The sequence below is a fragment of the Geotrypetes seraphini genome, chromosome 4 (genome assembly GCF_902459505.1).
Source record: "Geotrypetes seraphini chromosome 4, aGeoSer1.1, whole genome shotgun sequence".
In the NCBI taxonomy this organism is placed as follows: domain Eukaryota; kingdom Metazoa; phylum Chordata; class Amphibia; order Gymnophiona; family Dermophiidae; genus Geotrypetes; species Geotrypetes seraphini.
Genome location: NC_047087.1, coordinates 17294414 through 17319373, shown reverse-complemented (window position 1 = coordinate 17319373; position 24960 = coordinate 17294414). Strand labels below are relative to the sequence as shown.

At 45.3% G+C, this 24960-nt stretch overlaps 1 protein-coding gene across 1 annotated transcript in view; it reads left to right on the top strand.

The window, feature by feature from the left end:
• The window catches only part of LOC117359659 (hepatocyte nuclear factor 4-beta-like), a 122684-nt gene extending 98642 nt beyond the window's left edge, over positions 1 to 24042 (top strand). Inside the window, exons 9-10 of the mRNA XM_033942859.1 lie at positions 16827 to 16949; positions 23854 to 24042. Coding sequence (XP_033798750.1) covers positions 16827 to 16949; positions 23854 to 23990 — 260 coding nt within the window. The 3' untranslated portion in view covers positions 23991 to 24042. The remainder of the gene's footprint in view (positions 1 to 16826; positions 16950 to 23853) is intronic.
• Positions 24043 to 24960: the final 918 nt, after the last annotated feature.

The following is a 24960-nucleotide window of genomic DNA, read 5'->3' as shown; positions in this document are numbered from 1 at the left end:
CTGTGCTTGGGTTCAAACTGCCGAAATCTCCATTAAAACCTACTCCAGCCCATCTCCACTCTCCCAGCCATTGAAGCCCTCCCCAGAGGGCTTCAATGGCCCTACTGGAAACGTAGGCCAGAGTCTGTCTATCTTTGTCATGAATTACACCTACGTAGAAACATAGAAACATAGAAAAATGACAGCAGATAAGGGCCATAGCCCATCAAGTCTGCCCACTTCACAGACCCACCCCCCTGAGTCTGCTCTCCTGCAGATCCCGCTCCTAATGACCCATCCTTAACTCCACCCTCTTAGGGATCCCACATGGGCATCCCATGTACCCTTAAAATCTGGCACACTGTTGGCCTCGATTACCTGCATTGGAAGCTTGTTCCAATGATCAACCACTCTTTCGGTGAAGAAATACTTTCTGGTGTCCCCATGAAATTTCCCGCCCCTGAGTTTAAGCGGATGCCCTCTTGTGGCTGAGGGTCCTTGGAGAAGGAAAATATCTTCTTCCACCTCGATACATCCAGTGATGTATTTAAATGTCTCAATCATGTCTCCCCTCTTCCTACGTTCCTCGAGAGAGTAGAGCTGCAGCTTGTTCAGCCTCTCTTCGTATGAGAGATCCTTGAGCCCCGAGACCATCCTGGTGGCCATCCGCTGAACCGACTCTGCTCTTAGCACATCTTTACGGTAATGTGGCCTCCAGAATTGCACACAGTATTCCAGATGTGGTCTCACCATGGTTTTGTATAACGGCATGATGACCTCAGGTTTCCGGCTGACGAAACTTCTGCGGATACAACTTGACGTAGGTGCTTTAGGTCACCTAATGCCACTTCCGGCATTAGCCATGACCACAGTGACGTTAGGCAGCCTTAAGTGCCTACATAGGGGCTATTCTGGCACTTATTATTTAGGCACCAAATAGTATGGGTTTTTTTTTGCACACTGGTGCTAACTGATTGGCAGAGGAACACCCAATTTCCACAGCCAATACACCTCCTCCCAGAAAAATTACAAAATTGTTTTAGCACATGGTTTGCAGGTGCAGCTCCAAAGCTTACAGCAGGATGCCTAAGCACCTCCCTCGATAAGCCATTTTAACCTGCGATATATATACCTGCTAGCACTTGCCATAGCTTAGTAAAAGGACTAGGGTTAGCATATTTTAACCCCGCCCCATTCGGCCTCCAGCCCCGCCCAGTTCGGCCTCCAGCCCCACTCCATTCCGCCCCAAACCCCGCCCCCCCACAAAAACCTCCTCTCTTCTTCCGGATGAGCACCAGCCGCGTCTAGAGGGCCTGGAGCATGCGCGGATGTGTGCGACATCATCCACGCATGCTCAGAGGCCCTCCAGATGCGGCCGGAGCTGATCGAGGCTTTCCAAAACCCGATAAAAATGCCGGGTTTTGGAAAGTCTGTCTGGGAGCCCAGACAGTCCTCTAAAAAGAGGACATGTCTGAATTTTCCTTGACCCCCGCAGTTAAGAACATAAATCCTTTGACTATTGAGCTTAATTCTTGAGGATATGTCAGATTGTGAGGGTTAGTAAATAATGCACATTGTGACTGAGGCCCTGATTCTATTTCTGTATTTATTTATTCAATTTTCTATACAGTTCTCCCTGGGGAGCTCAGAACAGTTTACATGAATTTATTCAGGTACTCAAGCATTTTCCCTGTCTGTACTGGTGGGCTCACAATCTATCTAATGTACCTGGAGCAATAGAGAGATTGAGTGACTTGCCCAGGGTCACAAGGAGCAGTGGGGGTTTGAACACACAATCTCAGGGTGTTGAGGCTGTTGCTTTAACCATTGCGCCACTCTAGAAACCAAAGTGGTAGCAAAAGTGAGCCAAGTAAAGGACAATCAAGCCATTGTGACATCACTGATGAGGTTGGCTCTTAGGCATTGGTGGAATGAGGCATTATGATGTCACAATACCAGCTCTGGTTATCAGAGGCTGAAACTTTTCACACTATTTATTTATTCAATTTTCTATACCATTCTCCCAGGTGAGCTCAGAGCGGTTTATATGAATTTAGTCAGGTACTCAAGCATTTCTCCCTGGCTGTACCGGTGGGCTCACAATCTATCTAATGTACCTGGAGCAATGGAGAGATTGAGTGACTTGCCCAGGGTCACAAGGAGCAGCGTGGGATTTGAACCCATAACCTCAGGGGGCTGAGGCTGAAGCTTTAACCACTGCGCCATGCTCTCCCTAGTGTCACAATTAATCTGTAACTCAATATAACATCTAACTCCTGCTTCATTATAAACCGTTCATACGGTACTCCAACTCATAAGCAAACTCTCCCAAGTGAAAAATAAACTAGGAGGTTGAAGTATCGTATAGGGGCTGTAAACTCAGTACATAGAACCTCTTATAGCCTATATGTTATTTCAGGTCCTTATCCTGAATTGATGGCATGCAATATAATCATTTACGTCAAACCTCCTTCCCACCCTTAAATATGAGCTTTATTTCTATCTAACTCGGGTTAAAATTGTTTTATTTTATTACATTTTCATATCAAATACAAAAACCAAACAAAAAATCAATCCTTACAATATTTAGTTAATGGTTCCCAAACTTCCATAAATTTTTTTATAATATCCCTTCTGAATGGCCACAAACTTTTCCATTTTAAAGATATAACATAGGGATTCCCATCAGAATGAATAATTTAATCTGTCCCAATTTTTCCAATTCTTTAAGATAAGCTGCATGACAACCCCCATCATTGTAAAGAAAAATTTTATTTTTTACCGAAATTTGACTTTTTGCCCTCATAGATGTTCCAAATAAAATGGTATCATATGATAGTGCCATTGGGTTTTCTAATAAATTATTAACTTGATTATTTTAAAAATACGTTTTGGATTATCCGAAAGAGCCCCTTTTTCAATTGATGATATTTCATTGTGGGTTGGATACATTACGACGTGATCCGTGTATTTTTTCTTATACTTTACAATATAGACATGACAATAAAACATACGCTAAGCCGTATCTGGTGAGAGAAAGATGGCGTAGGTGCGTTGACTCTGAATGGCATTTCTAAGTGCACGTCCTTAAGGCGCTGGGTTTGTGAAGAGGAAGTTTTCACGGCCCTCCTGAAGCGCCAAAGTCCATCTAGTGTTCTAACAGATGGGCACCTATCATGTAGGCACCGAGAAGGGCAAGTGTCAATCAATATAGCAGTGAGGGCATAATTCACCATATCAAACAATAAACTTGACTCATGCATCAATCAAGATGTCTATCTGTACTTTTCAAGAGTTCAATTCAGTCCATAAAAATTTTCTTTGCAAAGGTGATCAGCAACTAACTAGGTTTGAGATTAGAGAGTTGCACAGGGACAAAAATCCCATCCATCCCCGCCCGTCCCCGCCAGGATCCTCTCAGTCCCCACCCATCCCCGCAAGGAATTACCTCCATCCCCGCCCATCCCCATAAAAAGCAGCAATTACTTCTGACAGGATCATCAATTCCACAGTTTCTTTTGTGTTTGCGCTACTGTTTTCCTTGTGGAATCTCTTTGGTGGAACCAGTGGCGTACCTAGGGGGGGGCGGGGGGGGGCGGGCCGCCCCGGGTACCAGCCCTAAGGGGGTGTTCCCGGCCTTGCCGTTCAGTCCCCCGCCACCCCCGAAGGACCGCTCGCCCCCCTGGCCTCCCCGCACCACCTATGAACAGCCGCAGCAGGATCGCGAAGTCAGCGTCAGCATCCCTGCGCTGCTTCCTACGACGCGATCCCGCCCCTCCTCTGACGTCAGAGGAGGGGCGGGACCGTGGCGCAGGAAGCAGCAGGGATCGCTGACGCTGACTTCGCGATCCTGCTGCGGCTGTTCATAGGTGGTGCGGGGAGGCCAGGGGGGCGAGCGGTCCTTCGGGGGTGGCGGGGGACTGAACGGCAAGGCCGGGAACACCCCCTTAGGGCTGGTACCCGACGCTGACTTCGCGATCCTGCTGCGGCTGTTCATAGGTGGTGCGGGGAGGCCAGGGGGGCGAGCGGTCCTTCGGGGTGGGTCGGGGCATCAGGCCTTCAGGGTGGGGCGGGCGGGCAGGCAAGCAGGCTTTCAAGGGGGAGGGGGTGACAGGCAGGCAGGCAGGCCTTCAAGGGGGGACAGGCCTTCGGGGGAGGGGTGCAGACATTCAAGGGGTGCAGGCCTTCAAGGGGGGCAGGCAGGCCTTCAGGGGGGGGCAGACCTTCGGGGGGGGGTGTAGGCCTTTGGGGGGGGGCAGACCTTCAAGGGGGTGCAGGCCTTCAAGGGGGGAAAGGCAGGCAGGCCTTCAAGGGGGGGTGCAGGCCTTCAAGGGGGGGTGCAGGCCTTCAAGGGGGGGTGCAGGCCTTCAAGGGGGGTGCAGGCCTTCAAGGGGGGAAAGGCAGGCAGGCCTTCAAGGGGGGGACAGGCCTTCAAGGGGGGGGGACAGGCCTTCAAGGGGGGGTGCAGGCCTTCAAGGGGGGTGCAGGCCTTCAAGGGGGAGACAGGCCTTCAAGGGGGGGAAAGGCAGGCAGGCAGGCCTTAAAGGGGGGACAGGCCTACAAGGGGGTGGGACAGGCCTTCAAGGGGGGGACAGGCCTTCGGGGGGGTGCAGACCTTCAAGGGAGTGCAGGCCTTCGGGGGGGGGGGGTGCAGTCCTTCAGGGGTGGGGTTTAGGCCTTCAGAGGGGGACAGACCTTCGGGTGGGAGGTAAAGTCCTTCGGGGGGTGCAGGTCTTCAGGGGTGGGGTGTAGCCCTTCGGAGGGGGGACAGACCTTCGGGGGAGGGGGGTCCTGGTGTAAAAGTACACAGAGGGAGAGAGGGAAGGGGGGGTTCAAAGATACATGCATATGCCAGACTTTGGGGGTTAGAAATAATGGGTCTAAAAACAGAGGAGTGGGAGAGAGATGGTGCATAATGGGATTTAGGGAGGGAAGGAACAGAAAGGGAGAGAACTTGGAAACAGGGGATGGTGTGGAGGGGGGATAGAGATACTGGATAGGAGGATAGTGGGGAACAGAAAGGGAGAGATGGTGGATCCTGGGGTGGTGGGGAGTTGAGAAAAGGTGAATCTGTGGATGGAGACAAAAAAAAGGAAAGATGCCAGATCTCCGGGAGAGGGAAGGGAAACGGAAGGGGAGAACAGAGATGGCAGACGGATGGTTAGCACGGAGAAAGGAGACCCTGGCAAGCAAGACAACAAGAGCCTGGGACCAACAAGATTTGAATATTGATCAGAGAACAAAAGGTAGAAAAAATAATTTTATTTTCTGTTTTGTGATTACAATATGTTAGATTTGAAAAGTGTACATGAGACAGCTTGAAATGGGAACTTTTCTATTTTTGTGAATGGCAAGGCTGAGTTCAGTTAAAATATATGCTTTATAAGAAAATATAATAATGTGTTTTATAAAGTTTATAAGCATTGCTGGCATACTCGGTGAGGTGTTCCTAGTGTTGGTGGTGGTGGTAGCATGTCAGTGTGTTGAGAGGAAGAGGTAGTCTGGGAAATTCTGCTGAGCAAACTCTGGGCCCATTTCCACCCCCAGTTAGTCCACTCCACTCAACTGGTTCACACACTGAGTGGGTCTTTGGGTGTTATTTCTGGGTAGTTGTTTTAGAATCTCTTCCAGTGGTTTGTCAGTATCTCCTTCTGGTCCAAGGAAGGAAACTTTGTCAACCTTAGCATTGACCTTCAGAATATGTTTGTAACAGCGCTGCTTGTGTGGCATTAGGCTATGTAGTGATCGAAAGAAAAAAACAGACCTTTGCACATTTTTGCACTATATGGTGGGTGTATGAGGAGATTCATTTCCTGCACAGTTAAGTCCATTTTTTCTACTGAATAATAGTATAGGTACAATGAAAGTAAATAGCAAAAATGTTTGAGTAGATAATTAAGGAAATCTTTTTCATATTGCTTGCTTATGGACTGGGAAAAAAGACTGTTCAAGCAAATGTCTCCAGAACTGCTTTAATGGAAAAATGTGATTTTTTTTTTTTTAAGTACTTTGTGAAATTTATTGTTGTTGTGAAATTTATTGTTATACTTTGTTTAAACTTAAAAAGCGGTGTCATTAACAGTGAATCTAATCGAAAAATCGATTCAACAGGGTGAATCGGATCGAATGAAATATTTTTCTCTGAATCGGGCAGCACTATTGGCTACCATGAGAATGGGCTACTGGGCATGATGGACCATTGGTGTGACCCAGTTAGGCTATTCTTATGTTATGTTCTCATCTGTAGGGGCCTTTGTTTTCACTTCTTATTTTAATGTATTTTTTTCCTGGGAACTTATCAGTGTTTTTTTATAATGGGAACAAAAATGGAAGAGAATTAATGTGTGTGGAATGGGGGGGGGGTAACTAATTTCTTCAGCTAAATAATTCAATCCACTTCAACCAGACATAGGAGAACTCACGCACCATTCACACACCCTCCAACCAAAAACGTCAAAAGAAAAAAACTGTTCGACAACCTCCTAGCCATTCGAGCTGCAACACTTGACCCCCAACTCTACAACCTATTGACCTCGACCACAAACTACAAAACCTTAAAAAAAGAAATAAAAACCCTTCTATTAAAAAAACACATAAAACCAAACTAACATAATCAGAACTGTCCCAAGCATCACCTGCAACTACTCCATATGTACTTCTGATGTCATGACAATTCAGACATAATTTATGTTATGTTATGTTTGGAATAATGGTTACATAAATGAGGTTCAATAAAAGAAAATTTTCTGTGGGAGCATTTGTTGGAACTTCTGTTATCCTGATTTCTTCTATCTGTGGGCTTTCTTTAGCTAACCTACTTATCTGGGGCTTTCCACTTCTGCAGCTGCCCTTTTCACGGTCCACTTTGCGCTTGCACTCTCTGGGGAGGGGGGGTTGGGTCTGGGCTTGGTGGGGTAGGTGTGTCTGGTAGTTTTGTCTGGGTGGTGGCTGGGTGTTTCTTGGGTGCTTGTTGTGCGGATTGGTGTGTCTGGTGAGCGGTCTGGGTGTTGTTGCTTGTGGGGGTTTTTTTCATTATAAAATATGGCTAAGGGTCTAGTCCGGCTTATTATTCTTGTGGGTTCTGGGGTGGGATTTGTTTGCTTGCCCCAAGTTTTGGCCTTTTGTTGTGTATTGCTATGCCTCTCATTGGCAATTTTCTCTTGGGAGAGGCTTGTTCATGCTTGTTGTTGCTGTTACTCTCATTCTGTGTTCTTTTTGATAATGTATAAGTTTCTGTACAGACCATGGTTGCTTGTCTGGACCTTTTGCCATTCTCAATAAAAATACTTTGGAAAAAAAAAAAAAAAAGAAAATTTTCACTGCCTGTTTCTATTCTGACCATTTATTCCATTTCATGGTTATTGCAAAAAAAAAAAAAAAAAAAAAATTTTACATGAGGGGGGGGGGGGGGGGGTCAAAAAATGATGGGCCCCGGGTGCCACATACCCTAGGTACGCCACTGGGTGGAACCCTTTTTTTGTTTTCTGTTCAGGTAATTAACTTGTAAATCCACTCTTTTACTAAGGCTGACGTGTCCATTATATTATATGGACGAACCCTGCTTCCAAAGCCTTTCATCCCCATGGGAGTCCCGTTGGCTAGAGGGGGTCCCCGTGGGAGTCCTGTTGGCCAGAGGGGGGTCCCTGTGGGAGTCCTGTGGGTTAGGGGGATTCCCTCTATTTGAGATCAGAAAAATAAGATGAAATTATGTTTAGAGGGTAAGATGTCAGTCTTCCACATTAAGATTGGTGCGGCCATGTTGGTGGTACGGATGCAAAGCTTTGGAATGTTCTGGCAGGAATCTTGCGTTTTTGTACTACAAGGATGAATTTTTAGAAAATGATTCTTGTGCTGAGATTTTATATTTAGAATGGATCTGAAAATGTCTTCTGTGCCTGCTGACTGCCTTTTAAAGTATGGTGATTTGTAACTATTGAAATACGAGTGTCCAACATTTTATGTTTGTTATTATGTAAACCGTATAGGCAATATACCTGTACATTTTTAAATAAATAAATAAATATAATACTCAGATCATAGGATCTCTTACAAAATACTGTATGTTATTTCAGATCCCTGTCCTGGAATCTCAGTTCTGATCATACCGTGTTTCTCTGAAAATTAGACACTGTCATATTAATTTTGGGCCCAAAAAAGGCACTAGGTCTTATTTTTGGGGAGGTCATATTTTTTTTCATGTACAATGATTACCTCTCCTCCACCCAAATTCTTCCTATTTCCTTTCTCTCCCCCACATGTGCAACATCTTTGCTCCCCTCTCACTCATCCCCTTGTGCAGTATCTTTCTATCCCTCCCCCTCCCTCCCATCCCCCTGTGCAGCAGAACCCTTGCAGCTTATATCCCTCCCTTCCTCCCATCCCCCCCGCGAAACATTTTTTAAAATCCCTCCCATCCGCCCCCCACCACTGCAGCGCACCCCTTCTCCCTGCTGACTCTTTTATCTCTCCCACCCATCCGAACCCGACCGAAATACAGTACCTTATAACAAACCACATCATCGGCAGCACAGGCCCCATCACGGATTTCTCACACCTGGGCGTTCCTCTGCCGCGTTGCTGATGATGTCATGATCTACCCTGTAACCATGCTTACTTTCTGGTAGGTGCCTTGCAATAGATGCCTACCTTGAAATGGTAGGTGCCAACCAAGTTAGGGGCCTACCATCTAATTAATTGCAATTTTCAATTAACGGCACCAATTAAGGCTTTTTAAATAATTAATTTAGGTGCCCAGATCTGCTAGACGCACTGATCGGGGCACCTAACATTAGGCATTTTTTCTAGTGACCAGGAATTCTGCCTTGACTCAGGTGCTAAAGATTTGCAGGTGGAACAAGGAGCAGTTTAGCAGCTGCATGCCTTTGAAAGGATAAACATAAGAACTGCCGTTGCTGGGTCAGACCAGCGGTTTATCAAGCCCAGTAGCCCGTTCTCACGGTGGCCAATCCAGGTCACTAGTACCTGGCAAAAAACCCAAAGAGTAGCAACATTCCAGCATCTCAAAGAATAACAAGATTCCGGAACCCCAATGAGAGCAACATTCCAGAGCTGAGATTGTGATGTCATAATGCCTCAGAGCCAACCTCATCAGTGATGTTACAATGGCTTGATTGTCCTATACTTGGCACACATAAGAGCATAAGAACAGCCATACTGGGTCAGACCTATAATCAATCTAGCCCAGTAGCCCATTCTCACGGTGGCCAATCAAGGTCCCTAGTACCTGGTCAAAACCCAATGAGTAGCAACATTCCAGCATCTCAAAGACTAGCAAGATTCTGGAACCCCAATGAGCAGTGGCGTACCTAGGGGGTACGGGGGGGGGGGGGGGCGGGCCGCCCCGGGTGCCAGCTCATTAGGGGTGCTCGAGCCTTGGAGTCATGGCCCGGGAACTTCCCTGCTATGGCCCGACTCCAAGGCTTCCGCGAGTCCCCGAAGTGATCCTGCCTGAGCCCTCTCTCTTAACTTCCATTCCCCCACGGCCACACACCCCGTCACCGTCGGAGCTTGGTCAGCAACTTCCGGTTTCCGGCTGGGTGGAAGCAAGAAAGGGAGCCCGAGCCGCATGGGACACTGCAATTAAGGCAGGAACCGAGGGTGAGTATCGCTGGGCTGCTTGGCGGTGGTTTTATTGTTATTTTTTTTTTCTGCCCGAATCAATTTTTTAAAAAACCCAAAATCGGCCTCCCGAATCATCAACTGACCCTACCCCCCTAAAGCAGGATTAGCAACTTCCTCTTGCTAGCCGGCTCCTGCTTTAGAGGGCGAGGGGGAGGGTCAGTTGGGAATTGCTGCAATGTCCTGCTTCCCCTCTGGCCTCCTGACCCGTACCTAATTGCATTAGACAGTACTAGATGAGGGGTGTAGGCCTTAAGAGGGAGGTGTAGGCCTTAAGGGGGGGTGTAGGCCTCCTTCGGGGGGGGGGGGGTGCAGGCCTTTGGCGGGGTGTAGGCCTTTAGGGGGGGACAGACCTTTGGGTGGGAGGTAAAGACCTTCGGGGGGGTGTAGGCTTTCAGGGGGGGACAGATCTTCGGGTGGGGGGTGCAGGCCTTCAGGGGGGGTGCAGGCCTTCAGGGGGGTGCAGGCCTTCAGGAGGTACAGACCTTCGGGGGGTGCAGGCCTTCAGGGGGGGTGCAGGCCTTCAAGGGGGGTGCAGGCCTTCAGGAGGTACAGACCTTCGGGGGGGGTGCAGGCCTTCAAGGGGGGTGCAGGCCTTCAGGGGGGTGCAGGCCTTCAGGAGGTACAGACCTTCGGGGGGGTGCAGGCCTTCAGGGGGGTGCAGGCCTTCAGGGGGGGTGCAGGCCTTCAGGAGGTACAGACCTTCGGGGGGGGTGCAGGCCTTCAGGGGGGTGCAGGCCTTCAGGAGGTACAGACCTTCGGGGGGGTGTGCAGGCCTCCAGGGGGGTGCAGGCCTTCAGGAGGTACAGACCTTCGGGGGGGTGTGCAGGCCTCCAGGGGGGTGCAGGCCTTCAGGGGGGTGCAGGCCTTCGGGGTGGGTGCAGGCATTCAGGGTGGGTGCAGGCCTTCGGGATGGGTGCAGGCCTTCAGGGGGGGACAGACCTTCGGGTGGGGGGTACAATCCTTCGGGGAGGGTGCAGGCCTTCAGGGGTGGGGTATAGGCCTTCAGAGGGGGACAGACCTTCGGGTGGGAGGTAAAGTCCTTCGGGGGGTGCAGGCCTTCAGGGGTGGGGTGTAGCCCTTCGGAGGGGGGACAGACCTTCAGGGGAGGGGGGTCCTGGTGTAAAAGTACACAGAGGGAGAGAGGGAAGGGGGGGTTCAAAGATACGTGCATATGCCAGACTTTGGGGGTTAGAAATAATGGGTCTAAAAACAGAGGAGTGGGAGAGAGATGGTGCATAATGGGATTTAGGGAGGGAAGGAACAGAAAGGGAGAGAACTTGGAAACAGGGGATGGTGTGGAGGTGGATAGAGATACTGGATAGGAGGATAGTTGGGAACAGAAAGGGAGAGATGGTGGATCCTGGGGTGGTGGGGAGTTGAGAAAAGGTGAATCTGTGGATGGAGACAAAAAAAAGGAAAGATGCCAGATCTCCGGGAGAGGGAAGGGAAACGGAAGGGGAGGACAGAGATGGCAGACGGATGGTTAGCACGGAGAAAGGAGACCCTGGCAAGCAAGACAACAAGAGCCTGGGACCAACGAGATTTGAATATTGACCAGAGAACAAAAGGTAGAAAAAATAATTTTATTTTCTGTTTTGTGATTACAATAGTTTCAAGTTTCAAGTTTATTCAATCTTTTGATGGATCGCCTATAACAGTTTCTAAGCGATGTACATAATACAATAAAAAGAAATAAGAAACTTAACATAATAATTATATTAACATAACATAAAAACATTTAAAACGTACTTGAGGGGAAAGGGAAAAATAAAAGTTACAATTTCGGGTTTCGTAAGATAAAAGGGAAAGAACAAAAGGTAGGGTAAAAGAGGAAGCACAAGATGGCTTAGGCATACTTCATAAACAATAATACCAAAACGTAATAAATTTAAAGGAACTATTAAAAATCAAAGGCATCTTTAAATAAATATGTTTTTAAAAGTTTTTTAAATGTTGTGATATTTTTTTCAATTCTAATAAATTGAGGAAGTTTATTCCACCTTTGTGGACCGGCGACAGTAAATATATCTGCTCTTCTGGTGCCTATGATTTTTAGGGATGGAACTGCTAATAAGCATTGATCAGTAGATCGAAGAGATCGCTGAGGTTTATATGGGATTAGAGTCTTAGAGATGAATTGTGGTTCATTGGATGATAGAGTTTTGAAAATTAGGAGCATTAGTTTGAAAAAGATCCTATAATTTACTGGTAACCAGTGTGCATCTATCAGTAGTGGAGATACATGGTCAAATTTTTTAGAATTATAAATTAATTTTATTGCTGTATTTTGAATTATTTGTATTCTTCTTATTTCTTTTTGTGTGATGTTTAAGAATAGGGCATTACAGTAGTCAATTTTCGCTATTATAAATGAATGGATTAGTATGTTTAGAGAAGAAGGACTGAGAAATTTGGCAATAGATCTTATCTGCCTTAATTTAAAAAAACAATTTTTAACCATATAAGATATATGTTCATGGTAGGATAGTTTGTCATCTATGTAAACGCCAAGAATTTTTGTTGACGATACCATGTTAATGGGGGTGTTATTGAGGAGAAAAGGTTTAGAAAGAAAAATATCTTTTTTCCAATTGAATAGGATGGATTGAGTCTTATTAGTATTTAATGCCAATTTATTTGTAATTAACCAATTTTGCACGTGCTCTAACTTTTGATTTATTGAGGAGATATCTGTAGTGTTTTCTGGGTCTAAAGGGTGTATGAGTTGGATGTCATCTGCGTATGAATAGGGGATGAAGCCTATGGCCTGACAAAGTTCTAATAGAGGTGCAAGGAAGATATTAAACAATAGAGGAGACAAAATAGATCCTTGTGGGATTCCAAAGGTTGAAGTGTAAGGGGCGGATTCCTCATTATTAAATCTTACGATAGAAGTTCGGTTAGTGAGGTAAGATTTAAGCCAGTCTAAGACTTGCTCGTTAATTCCTTTTTCTTCGAGTCTTCTTAAGAGAAGGTCATGATCAATGGTATCGAAGGCGGCTGAAATGTCTAAGGAAAAAAGTATTACTGATTTGTGTTGATCGAGATAGTAATGGATGTTAGAGGTTAGGCCTATTAAGGAGTACTCGGTATTATGAAATTTTCTGAATCCTGTTTGGTTCGGGTGTAATGCATTTGTTTTTTCGATGAAGTCAGAAAGTTGATTGAATATAAGTTTTTCTGTTAGTTTTGCGAGAAATGGAATGTTTGCTATCGGACGATAGTTAGTTAAATCATTAATACTGGTTTTGTAATTTTTCACAATAGGAGTAATGTAGGCAGATTTCCATTGTGGTGGTACTATAGAGGTAGTTAAGCTACATTGAATAAGAGACAATATGAAAGGGCCAAAATGAGAAAAGTGTTTTTTTAAATAGAAGGGAGGAATTAACTCAGATCGGGAGCCTTTTAGATTAACCTGAGAAAATAAAGATTCAATGTCTTGTAAGGAGGGAATTTTAAACTTAGAACATTTTGCTGTTGGTATAAGGTCAAATTGATCAGAGTCATTAGAGAGAGCAGATGGATTTTGAGTGAAAGATTTCAGGATATTATTAATTTTAAGATTGAAGGCGTCCGATAGTTCTTGGGCTTTTAAGGTTGATTTTTGCGTTGAGTTTTTCAATTTAGATTTGAAAAGTGTACATGAGACAGCTTGAAATGGGAACTTTTCTATTTTTGTGAATGGCAAGGCTGAGTACAGTTAAAATATATGCTTTATAAGAAAATATAATAATGTGTTTTATAAAGTTTATAAGCATTGCTGGCATACTCGGTGAGGTGTTCCTAGTGTTGGTGGTGGTGGTAGCATGTCAGTGTGTTGAGAGGAAGAGGTAGTCTGGGAAATTCTGCTGAGCAAACTCTGGGCCCATTTCCACCCCCAGTTAGTCCACTCCACTCAACTGGTTCACACACTGAGTGGGTCTTTGGGTGTTGTTTTAGAATCTCTTCCAGTGGTTTGTCAGTATCTCCTTCTGGTCCAAGGAAGGAAACTTTGTCAACCTTAGCATTGACCTTCAGAATATGTTTGTAACAGCGCTGCTTGTGTGGCATTAGGCTATGTAGTGATCGAAAGAAAAAAACAGTCCTTTGCACATTTTTGCACTATATGGTGGGTGTATGAGGAGATTCACATTTCCTGCACAGTTAAGTCCGTGTGAAGTTACCTTGTGCTGTATTTGACATCTAGCAAGGTCTCTGTTTGGAAGGAAAGATCTAAGCTTAAAAATGAAGTGTCCAGAAGTTATGTTAAAAGTAGATAGCGTAGCTGGTTTTAAGAAAGGTTTGGACAAATTCCTGGAGGAAAAGTCCATTGTCTGTTATTAAGACATGGGGGAAGCGTCTGCTTGCCCTGGATTGGTAGCATGGAATGTTGCTACTCTTTGGGTTTTCACCAAGTACTATTGACCTGGATTGGCTACTAGTGCTGCCCGATTCACGATTCGAATCGGTTCACCGATTCGAATCAGGTGAATCGACGAGTTCGGACTATTTCATGCCGCCGGATTCTTCCCATCTAATGTAACTTCCAGTTTTGCGAAACAGTAAATTACATCGGAAGAAACGAAAGGAGTGGGAGAGTCAAGCGGCGAGCGAGCGGACCTCGTGCAGCAGACCTCGGCACTCAGCAGCAACAAATACTAGTTTTGGCTGGCTCTTTCCCCGCATTTCTCCTCTCTTCCCCACAATTTAATATCCAGTTCAGGCAGTAAGTAAATACATCGGCAGGGGGTGGGTCTGGTAAGTCTTGGGGGCTGGGGATGGAAGGTGAGAATCAGTTCTGTAGGCTATCAGAAATTTGCTTAATTATCTACTCACACAGAAAAGCAGTAAAGTCAATAGGTTCTCTGAGTGGGAACAACCTGTTTGATCTTGCACTCTTGTGATTGACCAATTGTTTATCACTGTTTAATTTATCACATTGATTAATTTGAGCACACCTGAGGTGTCCTATGATGGTGTGCACTGCAGGCAGAGGGTGATTAACCTGTGCCTTATTGTGTAAAGCGCTGGAGAATTCTCTCCTCTCGCTTACCTCTCACGCTGAGGACACCCTGCTTCAGTATAATCATTTATATGATTTATCTTATAAACATTATTACGTGGTCTTTTCCTCAAGTGCTGAGACATCAGGTTGTTCCCACTTGGAGAACCTATTGACTTTTACTGCTTTTCTATGTGGCTTTAACATTTTTGCTATTCAGTATACCTAAACTATTATTCAGTAGAAAAAATTTGGTTTGTTCAATCAAATCCTGTGTGGACATTGGACTTCTATGAGTGAATGTTCTGCTTGATTGAACAAACTAAATTTTTTCTACTGAATAATAGTCTAGGTACAATGAAAGTAAATAGCAAAAATGTTTGAGTAGATAATTAAGAAAATCTTTTTCATATTGCTTGCTTATGGACTGGGAAAAAAGACTGTTCAAGCAAATGTCTCCAGAACTGCTTTAATGGAAAAATGTGATTTTTTTTAAAAAATACTTTGTGAAATTTATTGTTGTTGTGAAATTTATTGTTGTACTTTGTTTAAACTTAAAAAGCGGTGTCATTAACAGTGAATCGAATCGAAAAATCGATTCAACAGGGTGAATCGAATCGAATGAAATATTTTTCTCTGAATCGGGCAGCACTATTGGCTACCATGAGAATGGGCTACTGGGCATGATGGACCATTGGTGTGACCCAGTTAGGCTATTCTTATGTTATGTTCTCATCTGTAGGGGCCTTTGTTTTTACTTCTTATTTTAATGTATTTTTTTCCTGGGAACTTATCAGTGTTTTTTTATAATGGGAACAAAAATGGAAGAGAATTAATGTGTGTGGAATGGGGGGGGTAACTAATTTCTTCAGCTAAATAATTAAATCCACTTGAAACAGACATAGGAGAACTCACGCACCATTCACACACCCTCCAACCAAAAACGTCAAAAGAAAAAAACTGTTCGACAACCTCCTAGCCATTCGAGCTGCAACACTCGACCCCCAACTCTACAATCTATTGACCTTGACCACAGACTACAAAACCTTCAAAAAAGAAATAAAAACCCTTCTATTCAAAAAACACATAAAACCGAACTAACACAATCAGAACTGTCCCAAGCATCACCTGCAACTATTCCATATGTACTTCTGATGTCATGACAATTCAGACATAATTTATGTTATGTTTGGAATAATGGTTACATATATGAGGTTCAATAAAAGAAAATTTTCACTGCCTGTTTCTATTCTGACCATTTATTCCATTTCATGGTTATTGCAAAAAAAAAAAAAAAAAAAATTTTACATGGGGGTGTGTGTCAAAAAATGATGGGCCCCGGGTGCCACATACCCTAGGTACGCCACTGCCAATGAGAGCAACATTCCAGAGCTGAGATTGTGATGTCATAATGCATCATTCCACAGTGCCTCAGAGCCAACCTCATCAGTGATGTTACAGTGGCTTGATGGTCCATCTAGCCCAGTAGCCCGTTCTCACGGTTACCCAACTGACTCTCTCCCTGTGCATGCTTCAGGCTCCACGTGTCTGCTAATCCAGAACAACTGAACTATACACTTCTCCCTCCGTATTCGCGGTTTCAGCATTCACGGTTTTTAGCTTGCTGGCTCCTCCCCCCCCAAAATTACATCAACTTGCGTAGAGAAATCGCTGATTCCAAGCTTTTACAGAGAAAATTGCTGATTCCCAGCACTTTCTCCACTGTGTTTTGCCTTTCCTTCGGGAACAGGCCAGGGCTCCCACCATGTTATTTGCGGTTTCACCATATTCACGAAGGTTTTTAATAGAAAACAGCGAATAACATCTGAAAAAGTTATTCACGGTTTTTCTGTATTTGCGCTTCTGTTAATCCCCTGTCACAGCGAATACGGTGGGAGAAGTGTACACACCTCACGGTGCCTTAGGACCTTCGTCTTCTGTTCCCTGCTGTGGTTATATGTCTTGTTTGCTGTCATGTATGTTGTAACCCGTTCTGGGCTCCCTGGGGAGAACGGGATATAAATCAAATCAAATGAAAAAATAAATAAATACATAAGGAGAGGTATTAACCCTGTAGGGGCTGCACTCAAGGCCCTATCTCTTTCCTTACGAAGCCATCTGACGACTAAAGATCATAGATTTGTGGCAAACAGATATCACCAAGGATGGCACAGCCAAGTACAATCTGAAATAGCACCTGTTTTCCTTTTTTTGTACACAGGATCTACGATGGACGTATCCCATTTTGCCCACAGTGGAGCATCCAGCCTAAGCCTTCCACCTCTGGCAGGACACGTAACGCTTCAGAGCAGTGTCAATTCGGTGATCCACATGGTCCCCATCAGTAGGTGTTCATCTGCGTACTTAAGTTATTGGGTGGCATAAAAGGGAATGAGCAAGTGAAATATTGATTTCTGTTCTATAAACTGACGCCCTACATTAGGCTCAGCTTTTGCTCAGCGTTGATGTTCCCTTGTCGTTTTCCAAAGTGGAATTGTCCCAATCAGAATGGTGCACAAAAAAAGTGTCTTTCAACTCATCTGATAAATCCAAATGCCTTTATTCATCCGGAGTTCCATAAATCCATACAATGACCCGACATGCACATGTTTGGGCCTTGTGAGTCTTCGGGTGTGCAATGGAACGAACAAGAAAATGCACAGCCCAAACTAACCGCCGCTTCAAACTTTATAAAGCACTAACAAACGCCACGGCCTTGTTATCACTGCGGCAGTTCTTATGTTATCACTGATAACAAGGCCGTGGCGTTTGTTAGTGCTTTATAAAGTTTGAAGCAGCGGTTAGTTTGGGCTGTGCATTTTCTTGTTCGTTCCATTGCACACCCGAAGACTCACAAGAGACTCCTGATGCAGGCCGGGTAGGCCGAAACATGTGCATGTCGGGTCATTGAGTCATTGTATGGATTTATGGAACTCCGGATGAATAAAGGCATTTGGATTTATCAGATGAGTTGAAAGACACTTTTTTTGTGCACCATTCGAATTGGGACAATTCCACTCTGTTTTTTGTCCTTTGATTTTTGTGGTTTTGTTTCCCCTGTTCTTTTGTCCCTAGTCGTTTTCCAACATCAGTGGTTTACCACATTCATTATAGCCTCAATTTTGTTCTACGCTTTATACTCAGACGGTTGTTTCCAGTAATGGACCCCTGATGAAGGCAGACACGTTTGCTGCGTAGGGTCCCTCACTTCAGCTCATCCACTGAAGCCTATCATGCTGCTGCAATGTCTGTCCAAGATTTACATTTCACCTTCATCAGCCGTACCGGGACTAATTATTGGCTTAGCGTTTGGGGACACTATGGGCCCCTTTTACTAAGGTGCGCCAGCGTTTTTTTGCGCACGCTAAAGATTATCGCACGCTAACCATGCGCTGAAGAAAAGATACTAACGCCAGCTTTATGGAGGCATTAGCGTTTAGCGTGTGCGGTATTGTAGCACGCGCTAAGCGTGCACTGAAACCGCTAGCGCACCTTAGTAAAAGGAGCCCTATGTTTCACATTTTAGAGCCCGTGGTTCCTTCTACTTTGATTTTTTTACCTGCGCTCATTGTACTCGCACACTTTGATTATTGTGTGTGTTGGTTTTATGACTTTAGGTTTTTGTTATTTTTTTTGTTTGTTTTTTTATGCCGCTAAACCTGGGACTTGCAGGTTCAGCTACTTCACTCTTCCGGTTTTCTTGGAATACCGGATTTTGTTTTTTGTTGCCACGCATCGGGTGCCACCAAAAAAGCTACGCTTAGTGGGAATTCTATAGTGGCACCCAGCCGTGCCTTAGCTATAATAGAATGCAGGCATGAGGTGGCATTGGCACATCATAAGATAGGCGTGGCCACTTATGTCAACTCAATAGCAGGCATTAGTAGGCGTGCCTAAGTGCCATATGGGCAACTTCAGTTGCTCACGTCACTAGACAAGCCGCTCATGAAATGCCCAAGCTCCGCCCATATTAATACCCCCTCCCCCATGCAGTTGAATGCTACAGAGCCATTTTACAAAGCTGGGGTAAGCAGTAGCATTTGTGCGCTCTGCAGCTTAACATGGCATACTCTGGGGTGGGCAGAGGCATCCCATGGTAATTTTTGAATGTGCGTTTCCAAACTGCACACTAACCCCCCCCCCCCTTTTTACAACAGCGTGCAAGAGGTTTTTAACGCTGCTCTGACGCTCATAAGAATAGCAATCAGCGTGCCAGCCGGCACTAAAAACATCTTGCGCGCTTTTGTAAAATGGAGAAGGGGGGGATAAAATATATGTATTTTGGTAGGAGGTTCATCTGGCGGCAGAGAATGGGTCCATCTATGTAAATTGGTTAGCGCAAGTTTAGCGCATGAGTCCCTACCAACTACAAAATAGCTAGCATTAAGGGCGCACGTGCTAATGGCCACACACTAACAGGACAATTAGCACATGTCCATTAGTGGGAAAATAGGACATTTGACCATTTTGCCCTGCAGAAGCATGGCTTTAGAGCAGTGGCTCTCAACCCTGTCCTGGAGGACCATCAGCCAATCGGGTTTTCAGGCTAGCCCTAATGAATATGCATGAGACAGATTTGCATATAATGGAAGTGACAGGCATGCAAATCTGCTCCATGCATATTCATTAGGGCTATCTCAAAAACCCGACTGGCTGGTGATCCTCCAGGACAGGGTTGGGAACCTCTGTTTTAGAGCACAGGAAAGACCTGGTAAGGCAGGGGTGTCAAAGTCCCTCCTCGAGGGCCGCAATCCAGTCGGGTTTTCAGGATTTCCCCAATGAATATGCATGAGATCTATTTGCACGCACTGCTTTCATTGTATGCTAATAGATTTTATGCATATTCATTGGAGAAATCCTGAAAACCCGACTGGATTGCGGCCCTCAAGGAGGGACTTTGACGCCCCTGTCGTAAGAGTACACTAAGGCCATTTTTACTACAGCTGGGTAAAATGGCCCCTAAGGTGGGGATTTATTAAGGGGCATTAACCAATTTAGCATGCGCTAAATGCTAAGACACCCACAGGATTATAATAGGACACTTAGGCCCTGATTCTGCAAAGTGCTCCCGATTGTAGGTAGCTGTAGGCGTCCTACAGCTGTCTAACCAGCCAATCGGGAGACACGTTTATGGAAAAAAAAAAAATAAAAAATGCTCCCAAGGCAGGCTGCCTATATTGAAGGTGCCTCCAGGGAGCCTAAAGAAGCCCGCAAGCCCGCCTAAGCTCGCCTAAGGCTAGGTGGTAGCCTTAAGCGAACCTAGGCAGCCCTTCGTGTCTCCCTAGCAGAGCGGGAGACGCTTACAATGTAGGTTAGCAAAATGCTGGCCTACATGGTAAGTAGACACGGCCGCTATACCTAATCGTGGCAAGGATCTCCCTGCTATGATTAGTATAGCGGCCGCGGCTACGGCCGCCAATCTCCCCTCCCCAACCCCCCTGACGATCGCGTCAGGAGATTGCCCAACCCCTCCTGCCGACAAAATCCACGATCGCCGGCAGGAAGGTGCTCAACCATTCCTGCCGACAGAACCCGCCCCCCCACCGATGATCATGGCAGGAGGGTACCCAACCCCTCCTGCCAGATCCCCCAACGCCTCCCCAAAGATCGCCGGCAGGAGGGTGCCCAACTCCTCCTGCTGGACCCCCAACGCTCCCTCCGAAGATCGCCGGCAGGAGGGTGCCCAACCCTCCTGCCGGACTCCAAACAACAAAACCCCCCACCCCAGAACCCCCCCTTGGGCTTACCTGCAAATTAGCCGGACAGCTCCTCGCACCGTCCGGCCAGCAGGCCCGCCTCCATCCAAATGAGGCGGGCCCGCCCCTCCACTGCCCAACCCACAGGATCCTAGGGCCTGATTGGCCCAAGCACCTAAGGCCCCTCCTATAGCAGGAGTCCTATACAGAATCTATGCCTTAGCATTTAGCGCACAATAAATTGGTTAGCATGCGCTAAATCGGTTAGCGGCCCTTGATAATGTCCCGCTCCTAAAGGGCTTAAGTTCACATTTTGCAGAATATCATCTGGAACTTACACACATAACTGGCCATTGCTGGTGCTAGTTGTAAGCTTAAGTGCTGTTATTCTATAAACGTGCACATGTGGTCGATTTCTAATTTTAGCCGCACCTTATAGAACTGCCAGTGAGTGCAGGCTGATGCCTATAAAGTAATATGCACACAATATGCACAAAACCCAAGAAAATGTGGAAAAACACACACAATCCCTCCCCCCCCCCCCCCCAACATTATTTAAATGACGACTAACCAGAGTTTTTTTGGGCCCTGCCCAGACCTGGCTGTTTTTATACAGGCTGGAAGGGTTTGCCATTTTAAAGTGGAGGACACAGTATGGGATTTCTAATCATAATAAATAATAATAATAATCAATTTATATACTGCAAGGCTGTAAAGTTCTATGCGGTTAACAGTAGTTTAAAAAAACCAAACAATAAAAGAAGTTGAATAGAACTACAAAAAAAGTTAAAAGCCAATAATTAGAGACACTAAAATGATCAAAATAGCGCATAATAAAATTTTTACAAATTAGCTGCCTAAACACTTTGAAAACAGGTATGTTTTCAGATGTCTCCTAAATTCCCCATAAGTGACAGTAAGCAAAAGCATTTGTTCTAAATCCTGACCCCATATGAGAAAAAGATTTTGATGATGTTTTTAAAGTTTACATGCTCTAACACAGGGGTAGGGAACTCCGGTCCTCGAGAGTTGTACTCCAGTCGGGTTTTCAGGATTTCCCCAATGAATATGCATTGAAAGCAGTGCATGCATATTCATTGGGGAAATCCTGAAAACCCGACTGGAATACAGCTCTCGAGGACCGGAGTTCCCTACCCCTACTCTAACAGGCGGAAAAACAAAATTCAGATGCGAGTTTCTCTTATGTCTGTTGGTTGCAAAAGAATAAAGCTCAATTATATGTTTGGGAGCTAAACCAAACAAAGCCTTAAAACAGAAGCAACCAAACTTAAACTTCACCCGCGCCTCCATTGGCAGCCAATGCAGTACTCGATAGGAGGGTGTTACGTGATCGTATTTCTTCAACCTAAAAATCAGCCTGACCGCCACATTTTGTACTATTCGCAATGCTTATACAGCTGCAGAAATATGCACTGGGTATCACTCCTGCCATTTTGAGGGGGTTCAGGGAGGGGAGGCAATACAGTGGCTGAGGGGTGCCTGGCGCAGGGGGGCTGTTTTTTATTTATGGGACAGATTGTGCTTGTGTAAAACACACACATCTGTGCCATTAAAAAAGAAGGCTGCTTCCCCTGTCACTGCTGTTGGGCTCTGAGCATGTGTCAATCGCCCACTGAGCAATTGATTGGTTGCGCTTGCATGCAAATGATTTGCACCACCATGAAAATCATTTGCATGCAAACTTCATAGTGCATCGATCGCTGCTGGAGAATCGGCCAACAGCGATCCAGTCGGTATCTTTAGCGCATCTGGCCCAGAGTCCTGAACATCAGCTATCAAAATTTCCTGCAGGCATGGCTCAATTTGTCCTGACAAAAAATTAAAAAGAGTTTAGTTTTAGACATAAGGGTTAGATATTCAAAGTGATTTTCAATGGCCATGAGAGGCTCCTGACTGTTTATATCAGTGTTTTTCAACCTTTTTACACCTATGGACTGGCAGAAATAAAAGAATTATTCTGTGAACCGGCATCAGTCCATGGACCAGCAGTTGAAGAACACTGGGCTAAGTTGTGGGCCAGACCCCGCCCATCTCTACCCAATCTCCACCCCAGACCCCGCCCCCATAATAATACTAATTGCACCTTGCACGTCCCGTACCTCATCTGGAAGCCTTCCCTCTGACGTTGCAACGTCAGAGAGAAGGCTTCCGGTTCAGGCGCAGGATGCCCGTAGGAGCCACTGTCCGTGGCTTTGTGCACTGAATCAGTGAGGAAGAGGGAGCTGGCTCGCAGATAACGCCGCATCGATCGCACCGTGGACCGGAGGGTTAAAGAACACTATTTTGGGCCTGATGCATGTGCTGGCCCTGTGGACCGGCACTGGTCCATGGACCGGTGGTTGAAGAACACTGGTTTAAATCACTTGTTCAAGGCTCAGGAGTAATACTGAATAATATTGGCTAACATTTTAAAACATCTTTATTTATTGAAGCTTTTTTCCTGAACAGAGGCTGATTTAACATATGCAATACCCTATGCTGTTTTAAAATCATATGATTAGTAGGTTTTTGTTTTTTTCTTGAGGGGGAGAAGTATGTTTATTTTTGTTTAATACTGGAGGAAGATGTATTTCATGTCATTTGTATTTGATCAACTGTTTAGGATTTAAGCAGACTAGAAGCTTTTTAAATAAATAAATAAAATACTAAACCAGATGGTTTCAAGTCAAAAGTGCGCCGGGACAAAGGCATGCGCAGACAATTGAGCGCAGCACGGAGGCGCGCGCCACAGAAAATTACTGTTTTTAGGGCTCCGATGGGGGGGAGCATGGGGGGGAACTTTACTTAATAGAGATCGCATTGCGTTGTGGGGGTTTGTAACCCCCCACATTTTACTGAAAACTTCACTTTTTCCCTGTTTTTAGGGAAAAAGTTAAGTTTACAGTAAAATGTGGAGGGTTACAACCCCCCATAACGCCGGCGCCATCTCTATTAAGTAAACTGGGGGGGGGGCTCCCCAACAAAACCCCCTTTCGGAGCCCCTAAAAACTGTAATTTTCTTCAGCGCGCGCCTCCGTCTTGCGCTCAGTTGTCGGCACGCGCCTTTGTCTTTCGCGGGGTTGTCTATGAACCAACCAGACAGTGCCACTGAATAGTGCCTCTTAACTGCCGATCCCTAATCGGTAAGGTTAGAGGTAGGCTGGGGGTGGAGTGGCCACGTAACTGGTTAGTGGCAATATTCAGCTAGGAACTCCCATACAGTTAGGACAGAAAAAAAGGGTATCTTAACTTTAAGGTCTTCTGAGCAAGCGCCAGGTACCTCCCAGCCTTTCCGGCGATTCTCCACAGAAATAGCGTGCATATAATTTGCATGCTCTTATGCTAAGAATCGCTTGTAAAATTAAAAGTACTCCGACCTTGACTCGCCAGATTTTACCAGTGAGTTTTGAGAATCTTCCCCCCAGTGCTACTGTAGTTGCTACTTGCAAAAACCCAATGCTTTTCTACCATAAACCTCCCCTTCTCCAAACCCATTTCTATTATGATCTGATGCTGTGCTGAAATAACTTTGTGCTACCTTGTGTTTTTCAGCCTCGCCAGAAGCATCTCTTCCTTCTCCCCCAACCCGTACAGGAAGTGACGATTACAAACGGAACCCCTCCTCAGCACTGGGCTCCTCTGTTCAACTATTACCCCACTCTATTATTCCCAAGCAGGAGATTTTATAGAGAAAAAAAATAAAAAATTTCACAGAGATCTCCAACAAATCCTGACAGCACAGCAAAAGAGCATGTTGTAAATCTCCTCTGTGGGCGGATGACACCACAATGAAAATCCATTCCAGGACAACTCCCTTTTCAGTCGCTGCTTCCTGTTGTACCTTTGCATACAAATAGAAGTTGGGGTGGGAATCTGGAACCGTGCAGAAGAGGGACAAGTAGAATTAACCAGTGTATATAAAAAATTTATTCCCTACAATGTTCTCAGAGAGTTGTGGTGCAGACGGAGAGGTAATGAGGACACCGAGCACAAAATGCTAAAAATCAGTTCTTGTGCATTGAATGTTTCCATAAAATATACATTTGCAGATGAAATTAAACTCCACAGGATGATCATTCTTAGTGCATGTGACACACAAGTTAGACTAGGTGTAACTATGAGATGATACAAAGTTATTTGATCACAGATAACCTAACTCAAAGAACAAAAACGAGCTCGCTCCTTCATATCAAAATAGTATTTTTGTTCTGAAAATTCTTTGCTATTTAACTTTATAAAAACTAAGAACTGTTTACTTTGGGGGTCTATTCACTGAAGTGTGGCTAGATTGTAAGCTCTACTGAGCAGGGACTATAGAAATTTTAAATTGTAGTAGGTTTACAGTAGCCACCAAACACACACACAGCAACTGCTGTAGGCACTCGTTCCCACCATTTTCCCGTTCAGTTAACACACAGAAAATTTCTTTGCTCCATGTTAAACTGCACGGCAGATCACATGATGCAGCTATAATACCTCATAAGGAGCTGACTGGATCACACTAGCTGCCATGTTAACAGTTACTATGTGATAAGTACCTCTGCTCATTCCATGCCCCCTTCCGGGTTCACTGTTTTAACATGGGGAATACTGTACCTCAGGGGTGTCCAACTTGCGGCCCGAGGGCTCCATGAAGTATTTTGTGCGGCCCCGGTCAAG